The sequence below is a fragment of the Poecilia reticulata genome, chromosome 8 (assembly GCF_904066995.2).
Source record: "Poecilia reticulata chromosome 8, P_reticulata-male-v2, whole genome shotgun sequence".
Lineage (NCBI taxonomy): Eukaryota > Metazoa > Chordata > Actinopteri > Cyprinodontiformes > Poeciliidae > Poecilia > Poecilia reticulata.
The window spans coordinates 544691-558604 of NC_088837.1; the positions used below are offsets into that span (position 1 = coordinate 544691).

General features: G+C 38.1%; 1 protein-coding gene across 8 annotated transcripts in view; it reads right to left on the bottom strand.

The window, feature by feature from the left end:
- LOC103468221 (PRA1 family protein 2-like) overlaps window positions 1-13914 on the bottom strand; it is a 63502-nt gene that overhangs the window by 35599 nt on the left and 13989 nt on the right. For 3 of the 8 annotated variants that reach the window (XR_014088453.1, XR_014088452.1, XM_081609559.1), the window contains exon 1: window positions 1246-7553. Coding sequence is in view for 4 of the 8 variants with exons in the window: in XM_008415099.3 (XP_008413321.1) it covers window positions 7560-7699; window positions 11984-12201 (358 nt within the window). In the remaining 4 variants the exon portion in view is untranslated. Of the gene's footprint in view, window positions 1-1245; window positions 7700-11983; window positions 12202-13914 lie in introns of those variants that run through there. The other 5 variants (XM_008415099.3, XM_008415100.3, XM_008415098.2 and 2 more) reach the window with 5 other exon arrangements.

The following is a 13914-nucleotide window of genomic DNA, read 5'->3' on the forward strand; positions in this document are numbered from 1 at the left end:
GATACCTTATGAACCTCATCGTCTGGGTTGAAAGGGAACTTTATTATTATTTCAACTTGAAATAGCATATTTAACCAGAAATTGGAATGAGTTCTAATTGATCTGTTGTAGTTATTTTTATTATTGTGTAGCAATAAATATATTACCACATGACAAAATAGATTTGATAAACTACAAAAAATCCACTCTAACAGTGGATTTGACAAAAAAACAGTATGGAAGTATGGAAGATATAAATATCTTCCATACTATATATATATATATATATAGTATGGAAGATATAAATATCTTCCATATTATATATATATATATATATATATATATATATGTGTGTGTCAAAATTTTAAATGTTAAATGTCCTGGTTGCTATGGCTGATGTTGATTGAAACATGTAAGCCTGGAAAGTGCAAAAATATATAATTTCTACAAAAACAGGATTTTTCTGAGTGGATGTTTTTTGTTATAGAGGGAAAAATATGCCGTCTGAAACAGGGCATATTTATCACTATTAAAAAAAATTTATATCTCTATATTTAGTTCTTTATAAGACGTGCTGACTTGTTATTAAAAAAGACCCCTTAGTTTAAACCTGATAAGTCAATATTTGTTTCAAAGTCACGTCTTAGTGGTTAAATCTCTTTTAATCTATTTATTGCTTCAGGCTCTACCGCCTTTTGACTTCAGATATGGAGCTCAGATAAACTTTATTCACTGATAATTATTGACACATTATGTCATCGTTGTTTATATGGTTACTAATTTGTCCTGTTAAAAAAAATCATAAAAATAAGCCACATCCTTTAGGCAAAATAAAAAAATATCTACAGTCTTAACTTGTACAGGGTAACATTTCATGGTTTAATTCGATGGAGAAATCTTCATTTGACCTAACCTCTGAAGAGTTTACAATGATTGGGAAAAATTTATTTTTGAAGTGAATCCTAAATTTGTAAGATTAGGGAAGATGTGGAGAAGTCAAAGTTCATCGTTACATGATGCTATGAATGCTCCCAGACAGTCTGTCAATACAACATGTTACACAATGTTTCCAGCTGTCATAAACAGATCTCTACAAAATAACTTAGGAATCAGAGAAGTCACCATGAGGTCCAGAACAGCTAAGAAAACAAGCAGCTGGTGATTATATGACACGACTTTCTGATGAAGTGTGAGATCAGTATCAGATCACAGCAGAGATAAATTGACAGTCAGTAGAAATCTGGATCTAGTTGAAGTGTTTCTTACCGGGCAGGCAGTTCACTGGTCAGCAGCTCAGATCCAGTCGCCCTCACTCACTTCCACCACTCTCTTGCTGTTCTGACAAAGTTAGAAGCTGAGCCTTTTTAAAGCAGCTGGTTCTGCGCTAGGCTCCTCCCCCTGGTGACTCACACCGTTACCAGAGGACCAGTGTCACTGTTGGTGTATGTTGCTCTGCTGTTAACAGCATAAATTTGAATCATCCTCCTGCCTGCTGTCTGATTCCAGGATTTTCTTTGTGTTGGGAACTCAACAGTGTTGAGAAATAACATGGATACAAATTTTAGTGTTTCGTCCTCCAAACACAGGCACTGAGTCAGAGTTCCTGTTAAACGTTAAGAACGGAGAAAACACATGAGGAGAGTTGTCTAAATGTGACTGAGTTTGGACCCATCCATGTCTTCCCAACAGCTTTATTTATCTTCAGTCAGTAGTGAACAGTGATTCTATAGCTTCTCCTCACAATGTTCACATTCTGCAGCTTAGCAGTCAGGAAGGACCTGCAGAGGACAGCGAGGAGCTGAGATGTAGTCTCCACAGGGCCCTAAAAGCTGCAGAACCTTTATTAAAAAATGTATTTTCTACAAATGTGTTAAAACTGTCACCATGTCATGACAGTTTGGTCTGAGACATAACCTGTGAAAAGATTAGTTGTCTGAATAAATGCAGCTACCAAAAAAAAAAAGTATTGTTCCAGGAAAACCGTTTATCCATCATCAGCGGCCATGTTAACTAGCGTTAGCATTCATGACAGACCAGCACAGCAGAGAATAAGGGGAGGGAGAGGTGGGATGAGCAGCATCACACAGAGGATGATTGACAGCATTAAGACCCACATTCGGGTTCTGATTGGCTGTTTCTAGTGTTTCAGGTAGAAGGCAGACAAACTCAATTTTTTCACAGATTATCTGTCACGACATAACGATATGACATAAATATGTTAAAAACAATTAGAAAAGTTACATATTGCAGTTTTAAACCAGGTCTAGGGTTGAGAAAAGGGTAACTGAAACCTCTGCAGAACCCACACATCCTGGACACAAACTGTTTACACTTCTACAGGTTTGCAGCACAAAGACAGCCCACCCCCAAATTAGACGACACATTCCAGGAAAAAAAGCATTGTTTTTATTAAGAAAAATGGACATAATCCATACTGGGACAGTTAGGCAAAGACATTTAATAAAACAGAGAAACAGTTTAACTATACAAGAAAAAAACCCAACAGAAACAAACACATGTAAAACATTAAATGGCACTTTGAGTTGGAAATGTTAGCCACTGTTTACATACAAATCCAAATCTTTAACAACTTCATTTACTTGTAGATAAACCAGCTTGGTTCTTTCTCATAATAAAGTATTGTTTTGGCAGCTCAAGGTAATACGGTCATATTAAAGAGTGAACACACAACAGCACACTGGAATACCAAGCTGAGAAAATCAAATGCACACACATTGTAATATTCAGACCAGGGGTCTGCAACCTTTACATCTCAAAGAGCCGTTTCTGCCTCCGTCCGACGACATCATCTCATTTAGAGCCACTGATGCTACAGAAGAAAAACAGAAAACCTAGATTTATAATCTGAGCTACAGGAAATTTTCTTTGTCAGCTTAAATATTTATTTTGACTTCTAGGTTTTAAAATGAACATCAAACATTTGCAAAAAAGAAAATGGATACATTTTCTTCTTGGGAAAAGTCATTAAAGTTCCAACTTAATGAGAAGGAAAAATGTGTATAGTAAAACATGTTAATTGTACTTAATGCCGTTCTGTTGTGGAAATTCAATCCGTTTGCTTCATGAAAAAAGTGATATTTTTTCTAAAGGTGTCATTTGTTATATCTATATTTTAAAACATCTGTTGGTTCTATTTTTTTGCTAAAGTTATTAAAATCCAGAATTGACAGTCCAAAAAACCATTTGCAGCTTCAGAGCCACAGATGACACTCCGATCCTATAAACTACCAGAACTTAACATTTATCCTCATTTCTACTATAAAAACAAACACTTTCAGCTTCTTTATAAAAGGTTTTAACTTGAACTTCCCAATCAGGACATTTAAAAAAAGAGTTAATATCACGAGTGGTTTTCTGAGTAGGAACTTGGGAAATCTGACCTGTGAGTAAAAAGCAAATGCACACCACATGTTATAACTGAATTACAAGAACAAAACTGAAACCTTGTGTATTATACCTTAAACTTCAGTAAAACCTGTTTTTCTGAGTCCGTAAGTTATTTTGTTTCTAATCATCAAGATTTCAGCAAAATACAGGACAGCGTGCTTCCAGTAAAAACAGAAACGCTGCTGAGCACTCAGCTCCTGGGTAAAACGTTTCCACGGAGTAGACGCCGCTCTGCACCTTTCAGCACAGCTGGAGGAACACCAGATCACTCAAAGATCAAATGAAGCATGACCAATAAGTTGGATCGGATTGATTCGTTTGTGGATTCTGTAGATTTTCTTCTCCAGAAGCTTTAGAATAAATTTAGACATTTAGAAGAAATATTTAATGTGCTTCTCAGGTATCAGCTCAAGAAACAGATTCTTCATCTGCAGCCATATAGAACTGATTTTCTACATTTTTATCGAAAATAATGCAGCTGATATTCAGCATGTTTCTATGTAATCAATTTAAAAACTATAATAATCTGGAAAATAGTAACTTTGTAAATAAATATCAGTGTCAGAACCACCTGGTTTACCCGACAACAAGGACTACCAGCCGATCCTTCTCATCCAAACACAACCATGGATACCTAACAGCTTTATGGTGTGAGTATAATTTCACTGATCCTGGTTCAGTCAGAATCAGTAAAGGCATCTGTCTCAAGTTATCATATGTTTAAGATGGCAGCATAAACCCAACGTCCAGCTGAGATTTACAGGTCCTTCTCAAAAAATTAGCATATTGTGATAAAGTTAATTATTTTCCATAATGTAATGATAAAAATTAAACTGTCATATATTTTAGATTCATTGCACACCTACTGAAATATTTCAGGTCTTTTATTGTTTTAATATTGATGATTTTGGCATACAGCTCATGAAAACCCAAAATCCCCGTCTCAAAAAATTAGCATATCATGAAAATGTTCTCTGAACGAGTAATTAACCTGATCATCTGAATCAACGAAGTAACTCTAAACACCTGCAAAAGATTCCTGAGGCTTTAAAAAACTCCCAGCCTGTTTCATTACTCAAAACCGCAATCATGGGTAAGACTGCTGACCTGACTGCTGTCCAGAAGGTCATCATTGACGCCGTCAAGCAAGAGGTGAGACACAGAAAGACATTTCTGAACCAATAGGCTGTTCCCAGAGTGAGGTATCAAGGCACCTCAGTGGGAAGGAAAAAGTGTGGCAGAAAATGCTGCACAACGAGAAGAAGTGACTGGACCCTGAGGAAGATTGTGGAGAAGGACCGATTCCAGACCTTGGGGGAAGCAGTGGACTGAGTCTGGAGTAGAAACATCCAGAGCCACCGTGCACAGGCGTGTGCAGGAAATAGGCTAAAGGTGCTGCATTCCTCAGGTCAAGACACTTTTGAACCAGAAACAGCGGCAGAAGCGCCTGACCTGGGCTACAGAGAAGCTGCACTGGACTGTTGCTCAGTGGTCCAAAGTACTTTTTTCTGATGAAAGCAAATTCTGCATATCATTCGGAAATCAAGGTGCCAGAGTCTGGAGGAAGACTGGGGAGAAGGAAAAGCCAAAATGCCAGAAGTCCAGTGTCAAGAACCCACAGTCAGTGATGGTCTGGGGAGCCATGTCAGCTGCTGCTGTTGGTCCACTGTGTTTCATCAAGGGCAGGTCAATGCAGCAGCTATCAGGAGATTTTGGAGCACTTCATGCTTCCATCTGCTGAAAAGCTTTATGAAGATGAAGATTTAATTTTTCAGCACAACCTGGCACCTGCTCACAGTGCCAAAACCACTGACCATGGTGTTACTGTGCTCAATTTTCCTGCCAACTTTCCTGACCTGAACCCCATAGAGAATCTGTGGGATATTGTGAAGAGAAAGTTGAGAGATGCAAGACCCAAAACTCTGGACAAGCTTAAGGCTATCGAAGCATCCTGGGCTCCATAACACCTCAGCAGAGCCACAGGCTGATTGCCTCCATGCCGCATTGAAGGTTGCAAAAGGATTCCTGACCAAGTATTGAGTGCATAACTGAACATAATTATTTGAAGGTTGACTTTTTTGGTATTAAAATACATTTCTTTTATTGGTCGGATGAAATATGCCAATTTTTTGAGACAGGGATTTTGGGTTTTCATGAGCTGTATGCCAAAATCATCATTATTAAAACAATAAAAGACCTGAAATATTTCAGTTGGTGTGCAATGAATCTAAAATATACAACAGTTTAATTTTTATCATTACATTATGGAAAATAATTAACTTTATCACAATATGCAAATTTTTTGAGAAGGACCTGTATGCCCCACTCATGCTGAGCCGCCCTTCATGTAAACTAACATTTTTGTTGTGATCCAGTCGCTCATTTACACAGCATCGGTGAGCAGAGTCCCTCACACCACCACTGTTATTTACCAGCTTTATCTAAACGTGGAACTTCGTCCTAATCAACAACAGAAGATGGCAGCAGTTTCCAGGCAATGGTCACAAAGCCTTTGGGGACCAAGCAATGCTGGATGTCACATAACAATGTTATACTTTATCATCTAAAAGAAGAAGAAGAAAAAACATCTATCAGACAGCCAAACCTGAAGGAGTGTATGAAAAATTGAACTTTCATCAAAAAAAAGAAACTATTTGACATTTCCTATTTCGTACATCTCCCCCACTCAGCTCCTTCAGACTAGCCAGCAGCAATTAGCAAACACCTGGTGGAACTGCTCATCTGCTGAGCTCATTACAAACTATTTTTCAGTGAAACGCTGGTAAAAATGTTCTTAAGCAATTAATAGAAAGCAATGCTATGACTTTTTCTGAAAAAAAAAGGAGAATTTAAGGAGAAAACCCCAACTTCAAAGCGTTAAATTACAAGGTTAAATTTCTTTTAAGTCATATTTGATTTTTATAGTATTTTATAGCCAGTGAAGGTGACATAGTTACTTAATTGTGCTAAAAACGGCTCTATGTACCTGGATAATACATAATTACTGGCCCTTTAAAGGTTAAATATTATGATGTACAAACACATAATGCAACAAAATCATCAACTGATGTGTTTTGGTGTTATAAAAAGGGCTAGTCAGGGACCCCCCCGCCCCCACACCCGCTTGGCTCCGCCCCTTTATTGCATCACAGAGCCAACTAATCCATGGAGGCTAGTGGGGGTGGGAAGTGACCCCCAGCCTCCTCCCCCATTACCCAAAGGAGGGCATTATTGTGCTGCAGTGTGAAAAATATGTTTTAAAGAAAACTAATAAAAAATAAATAAAAACTCAGTTATTGAAATATAAGATTAAAGGCACCAAACACTACGGCTACACACAACTGGCTTTCGGCCAGTTGTTGTGGAACTGAAGGAAAATGTTGAAAATTTCAATGAAGGGACAACACCTCAACTGATTACATAAACTGTACATTTAAACCCATCAGAACTGGGTTAGAAAATGTTAAGTTAAAGTTAAAATCATTCGTTCTGCAGAGAAAACAGTCCTGTTAATCTGTCTTCACAAATCTCTTTTCAATAAGCTTCAACACATGCTACTTAACTGAGGGTTTATCACAGGATCACAATTTCCTGCTTCCATCACAGAGTATCACAGATGAGAGGAGGAAATGTCTTTATCTAAAAAAGAATTATCAATGATTAAGAAAGTCATTGATCAGTGATCACATTAGCTGATCTGCTGGAATCTTCTTCATTATCTAAAACTACATTAATAATCAGCCAGACACTCCTCTATTCCACGCTGTTGTGTGCGTGTGTGTAGGTGCATGTGAGTGTGGTGCAACAGCTGTGAAACAGCTCTGGACACTCAGGGTGTTTAGAGGTCTAGCTCAAGTTCCAGGTTGGAAATCACTGGGCTAGCATGTTTGCTCCTTCATTGTTACAACATGATGTATTCATGTAAAATGATTTTTTGTTCCAATTTTAAGTCCTGTAAATGTTAACATAAGGCGGTTTAGACCAGCTGGGTAGAATAACAGATGAAACTACAAATGGTTCCATAATAAAAATGACCTTCAGTCCTTTACTCCATAACCATAACCACATGTGCAAAAATTGTCAAACTATAAAACTTGTTCAATTTGGTCGATTTTCTTCTGGTTTCTGATCAGAAAATTAAGAAGAGGTGAACCTGTACCCCTGCTGGGTATTTAGGAGCCGGCCTCCTGCTCCTGCCCCAGGGCCTCCAGCAGGAGCCCCATGGGGGTCCGCTTCAGGCCGATGCTCTCCAGTTTGTTCTCCAGCTTGTTCTTCAGGTTCCGCAGCCTCATCGACGCATGGACCAGAACCACTGGAAACACACAGGAACAAACTAATCAACCTTTTATGTACATCAAAATAAAGAATAAAAACTTCTGTTTTTGTTCTTTTTTTACTTTACATCCATTATGGTGAAAATATCTTGAGCTGACTTCTGCTATTAGACAATATATAAATACAAAAAAAACAGATGATCAGATTCTTTATCAAAACAGAAATTATTTTCACTATTCTCAATGGATAAGGGGCAGTAAACACATGCACAGGTGCATTTCAATTAAAAACATTTCTTTTTAGTAATTAAATTCATATAGTAAAGCACCTTTGCAACAGATTCATTATATATATTTGTATTTCTGAACTGCTTATTTCTGTCAACCTAATGAACATCCCAATTCAGTTTCTCAGACAATGACAAAATGACATCAGACCAGATGAAAGCGTTAGCAGTACCGGACATGGTGAAATCATTTCCCAGCAGGACTTGCGTTCTGACCACACCACAGAAAGGTCAGCACTAGGCCTGTCACGATAACAAATTTTGCTGGACGGTTAATTGTCTAAAAAATTATTGAGATAAACGATAATATTGTTTCAAGACCTTTTGACACTGATTTAATGGAAATGACTAATAATGCATGCAATTTCCTGATAGATACACCTTATTTTCAAAAGAACACATAACACTGGAAAATAAACTAAATAAAACAACCAAAAACAAAAATAAAATGGATTCTCAGTCTCCATTAACAAAAAACGTACTTGAATAAAAACTAGACAACATAAAGCTGAAGTGGAAATAAATACTGCATTCAACCAAAAGAGTGCAGATTATGAAGTCTCTATACTATATTGCCCTTCAGTAATCACTAGATTTAAATAGAGAAGATGGACACATCTGACTACCTAATGCAATAGTTCACACTACACGATTTTTTGGGCCCATTTTCTCCTTATGACAATCTTAGAATGTTGGGTGATCTAGGATTGTCGCTGGTGATTTCGTAAACGATCATCCTGCAGTGTGTGGTGTGTTAAGGTAGATCGTCGTGACCGCTCCGATCTAAATCAGGGGTTTTCCACGACTGGGAGCTTAACGTAGCCCGTTGAATGTGACAGGTAGCCAATCAGAAAGCGCGGATTCACCTCTGCGCTTTCTGAGGGGAAATTACGGAGGGGAATCCCAAACAGCTGACAAGGCGCAACCCAAAGTCCAGCGGACATTGGAGATGATATGTGTGTGATGGAGACCAGGGGTTCCATCCGATATCGATTATTGATATTGTTTATTTACAGTTCAAATGTGTTTTGTATTAGTTCTTTATTTCAGTTACATTGTGACATTTAGTAAACATTCTTGTTGGGTAGGGAGACTGGCCATCTTTCCTGTTCAGAGAATGTGGGGAAAATGTCAGTTTGTTTCTGATTGGTTTAATTTGAGTTAATTGTTTGAGTACTTCTTTTCTGGGTGTGTCTCAGCCAGGTGGAGCAGAAAGGGAGACAAATGCTCCTGGAGCATACCATCTTCCATTAAGAGGGGTAATACTCTGAGGATTTATATTTAGTTGCAGTTACTTTTTGATTGACCTTACATTAGTTTAGATTTAATCATTTGCATGCATGTAAATATTTATTGTTAGGTTTGTGTAAGTAGTGTTTGTTTCTTGTTTGTCTTTTTTTGATCACCCCTTTACCTGGTGTAAATGTTGGAACTTGCCTCAGGTATAAATGTAAGATGCTTTGTTTCACTGTGAGAAGGTAATGATGACCAGGAGCTCCGAAATAAATCCACCTCAAAGACATTTTGTTGCCTCACTTCCTTCATTAATGCAGAGCCTCCGCCGGTCAAAGTGACAATGTGGTATCATTAATGTTTATTCAACATTTCGTGCAAAGAATATAGAAATGACAAGGGGAGGAGTTGGAGCCAAATTGCTACCTCAGTTGATGAACCCGGTAAGTTTTCAGCTGTTCTTCGTTAACGTGACATAAATAGGTTACAATGATTTTCATTCAGTCAGGACTTTACGCTGACTTTAGCCATTCATCACAGGTAGATTATAATAAAGCATTGATTAATAACCGGGTTTTAAAATGAATTAACTGGACTTGTAGCCATTATTTTGTGCTCATGTGGCTGGACACCACACGGCACGACGAACCCGATCGAACAGTCAGGGGCGGATCTAGTGGGGTGGCAGTTGCCACCCCAAACGAGAGCCTCGCCACCCCTGTTGCCACCCCAGCTAGCAACAATGAATTCAATAAATACTTACGGCAAATCGGACATTAAGCGCATGAAACTCTTTTTTTCCCCGACAACATTGAATGCAACACAATGTAACCTGACACCTACTGCTAAGTAACGGGAAGTGCGAGAGAAGGACAGAGCGCAGGCAGCAGCATTGATTGATATATTACTGGACATTACGTGATTTATCGTAAGTCACACATGCACCATTTCTGTCCATTGAGTCAGGAATATTGGTGGAAACGAAAATACTACAATCACGCAAATAATCAGAACAACGGACGCGATGTTTAGCAGTTAATTCAACCATAGATAATGATAATAAGGGCTTCAGATTTCACAGGTGAGGAAAACGTTTTAATTTAAAGAAAACATTGAACAAATGAGCAGTGGGTCAGTTATACTAGCCTAACTGTTAGCCTGCTACTGACTTTGATAGCCTTAGCATGTGCTGCGCAGTTCGGTGTGTTTTGGTTCCGTTGGCACTAAAACAGGTCAACCCGCCCACACGTCATCAGTAAAGCAGCTGTTTAAATCAGCTAATCAACCGCCGCTGTGCTCAGGCGAAAACTTATTAATAATCACAATATAGACATTTATCCTGACAGCATAATGTAACAGACTGGATGTTCTGTTTCAGTGTTTTTGCTACTTTTTTGTGTGGGAAATGTTTGTTTTTTGGTTTTGATTCCCCTGATCGGTAATCTCTGCTCTATCTGCTCCTTGAGCTGTTGTCGGTTTCCATGGCAACGGGTCCGTGTAAAGTCGACACACAGAGCGAGAAAAGGCAGAATAAAAGTTGTTTGAGCTATTTTTTCTTTATTTCTTTACCCATTTGAATTTTGTTACTTTATTCTTAAATTTCTTTTTTTTTATTTTTTTTATTATTTACAGAGTTTATTTGTAGGTTGATAATTGTTGATTTTATTTTATTTTTTTTTTTATTATTTTCTTATTTATTTTCTAAATTTAGGAACGATTGACCAATATAAGTAGGTATTCGTCCTTTCTTGTATCTTGACAGAACTAACAGAAACTAAACTGTTTATAGATTTATATCATGGAGAATTTATCAAACATCAGTTTTCTAATCTTTATTTATATCGAATAACAAATGATGGCGCTACTAATATTTTTGTGACAGATTTCTCCTTGTCCTGTATTGGGATAAAATGGTTTTCTGGACACAATGCATGTCAATTGATATGCGTATCAGTAATGCATATCAATTAGCAGGAGTATGAAAGACGTGAAAATAATTAACTATACTACATTAAGAAATTGTATTTAAGCCTCTGTGCTACATGAAGCTCATTTTGAAACAATGCAAGTTAAAAACAATATTTTGTATTGTTTTTAATACGAAATATTAAAAATATTATATATATATATATACTGCCACCCCTGAAAATGTCCCTGCCACGCTCTTGCCACCCCATAAATATTTTTCTAGATCCGCCCCTGCGAACCATTATACCTAAGATTTCTGTCGGCTAATGTGTGTCTCAGGTTTTGAAAATGGGCCGACAACTCGTGTAGTGTGCGCTGGACATTAGACTAAGGAAATGAGGAAGGGAGGGTCAGTGGAGAGCACCGGAGCTGAGCCTTTTTTCATTCAGTGTCATCAACAGAAATTAAAAAGGCCGGAAGAAAAGATAAAGACGATAATTAAAATGAGGTCAATAGGTTTAATTTATCGTCCGATTAATTGATTTCTCGTTTATCGCGACAGGCCTAGTCAGCACCTTCCTTGAGATCACGGTGCTGGATTGACCAGCAAACACTGGAGGATATCTGGAGGATCGTCAAAAAGAAGATGAGATGAGCCTGAACTACAGGCTGATCGCTCAACGCTGGACTGAAAATCATTTCATTAGTCTGATGATTCACATGTTCTGAGAAATGAATTACTCAAATAGATAATATTCTTATTTGTTGGGATGCATCTATGTAGAGAACTCAAAACATGTTCAATTGTTGAAAGAAAAAACGTCACAACTACCAGGCAGAAAACAAACTGAAGATCTGAAACAATGAATACAGAGTGCGTGTTTGCAGTCTTACTCAGTACTGGGCTTGCTATTCCAAACAGGAACACAGCCACTCCTCCCAACACCGATATGAAGAGGTAACTGGCCAAGAGAATGGCGAGTAGAGCCAATAATGGGTGGTTTCTACGGAAACAGCGGATGGGAGCTTTGTTCTCTGCAGCCCAGATGAAGCCCAGGAACAACGTAGTGACCACTGTCATCCCAACAAACATTTGGATTGGCTGGAAATACCTGAGGGGAGAAAAACATCCTCATTTCACATGCACAGGCTGAGCCTGAAAATAACGTCACAAAGCTTCAGAGACGGTTGCACTGACCACCCAGCTTTAAAAAACCTGACCTGCCAATTCAAATTCTTGCCTACACTATTTTTTTTTCTCTAAGTTGCTAAATGTAGCAAGAAAGTCACTGAGTTGGTAACAGTGGGGTCACTATTAGGTGACAACGGCAGCCTGTCCCAAGCTGTGAGCGTTTTATTGATTGTTTTTACTAATATTATTGAAATTTTGTAGTAATTTTATATTAATTATTAATATAAATTTTTGAACTGAACACTTGTGCTACGACAACAGTTGACCGGTCTGGACTATTTCTTCTTATGAACTTTGTAATGGGACTGTTTATGTTTACATTGAGTAGCCATGCCTGACTCCCCCGCTAGAATTGCATATTCCGGGGATCAGCTGACGGCACTAAGGCATGAAGGCCTCCTGCGTGGAGTTAAACATGATATACCACTTGAGCTGCACATGAAAAGATGGGCTGGGCTGGTATGAAACGGCGTCTAAAACGGCGGCAATTCAAGCCCTGCGTACCTGCAGTCACAACAGGTAACGTTCGCTGACTGGCCAACAAAATGGAAGAGTTGGAAGCACTCTCCAGGACACAGAAAGCATAGAAGGAATGTAGCATCATGTGCTTTTCTGAAACGTGGCTGCATGGACAAATGCCCGATTCAGCGATAGCCCTCCCCTTTCCATACCATCTGCGCTGACAGCGACACCAACACCAGCGGCGAGTGCAAAGAAGGCGGATTGGCTGTCATGATGAATTCCCAATGATGCAATCCGGATCACATCCATGTCAGAAGTAGTGTGTGTGATCTCCTTATTGTCTTTATAACAAAGGCAACTAGAAAATTCCCGCAGAAATTTTACGGGGCCTGCCAAAGTGTGCCTGTCGGATTTTTAATAAAGCACTCTGATGCTAAAAATGAGCAATAATGCTAAAGAAAGCTGCAATGTAGTCAATAACCTGCGGGGAGTCAGAAGCATGTTCACTAAGCTGTACTCGTACCATTTAGTATGTTGCATAAGCTAAAATGAGCCAAAATGCTAATAATAGCATGAATGCTATCAGTAGCATGTGTAGCATCACTAGCATGTTGTCTGTCATTACTTACTCCATTCAGTATATGAAACATTGGTAATAAGTAAGAAAAGAGTTCTGATGCTCAACATTAGCATCAATCATAAGCTGAGCTAAATTGTAGTCAAAAACTTGTAGAGACTCAGAAACATGTTGATGAAGCTGTACTTGCACCATTAATTTTGTTAAAATTAATGCATAAGGTGAAATTAGCCAAAATGATCATCTTAGCCATGATTGCTATCAGTATCATGTATTTTATGTAAGCAAAATATGAATAGTCACAGGAAATATTTATTCTTCCCACAATGCATTGTGAGCCTGTTTGTAAGACTACTCACTGCTTCTCTCTGGGACTATGGTAATTAATTATCTGGACCTGGGCTGGCTCTCTCTGTCAGACAGTTTGCTGAAGTCAGAATTTCTATACTATTATATCATATATATATCTATAATATTATATCTTATATTATCTTCTAATCTAATATTATAACTAACTCGAGGGCAAAAGATAATAAAAGCTAATATTATCACTTACCTGAGAGGATTATTGAGGCTTTTATTTTGAAATTTTCA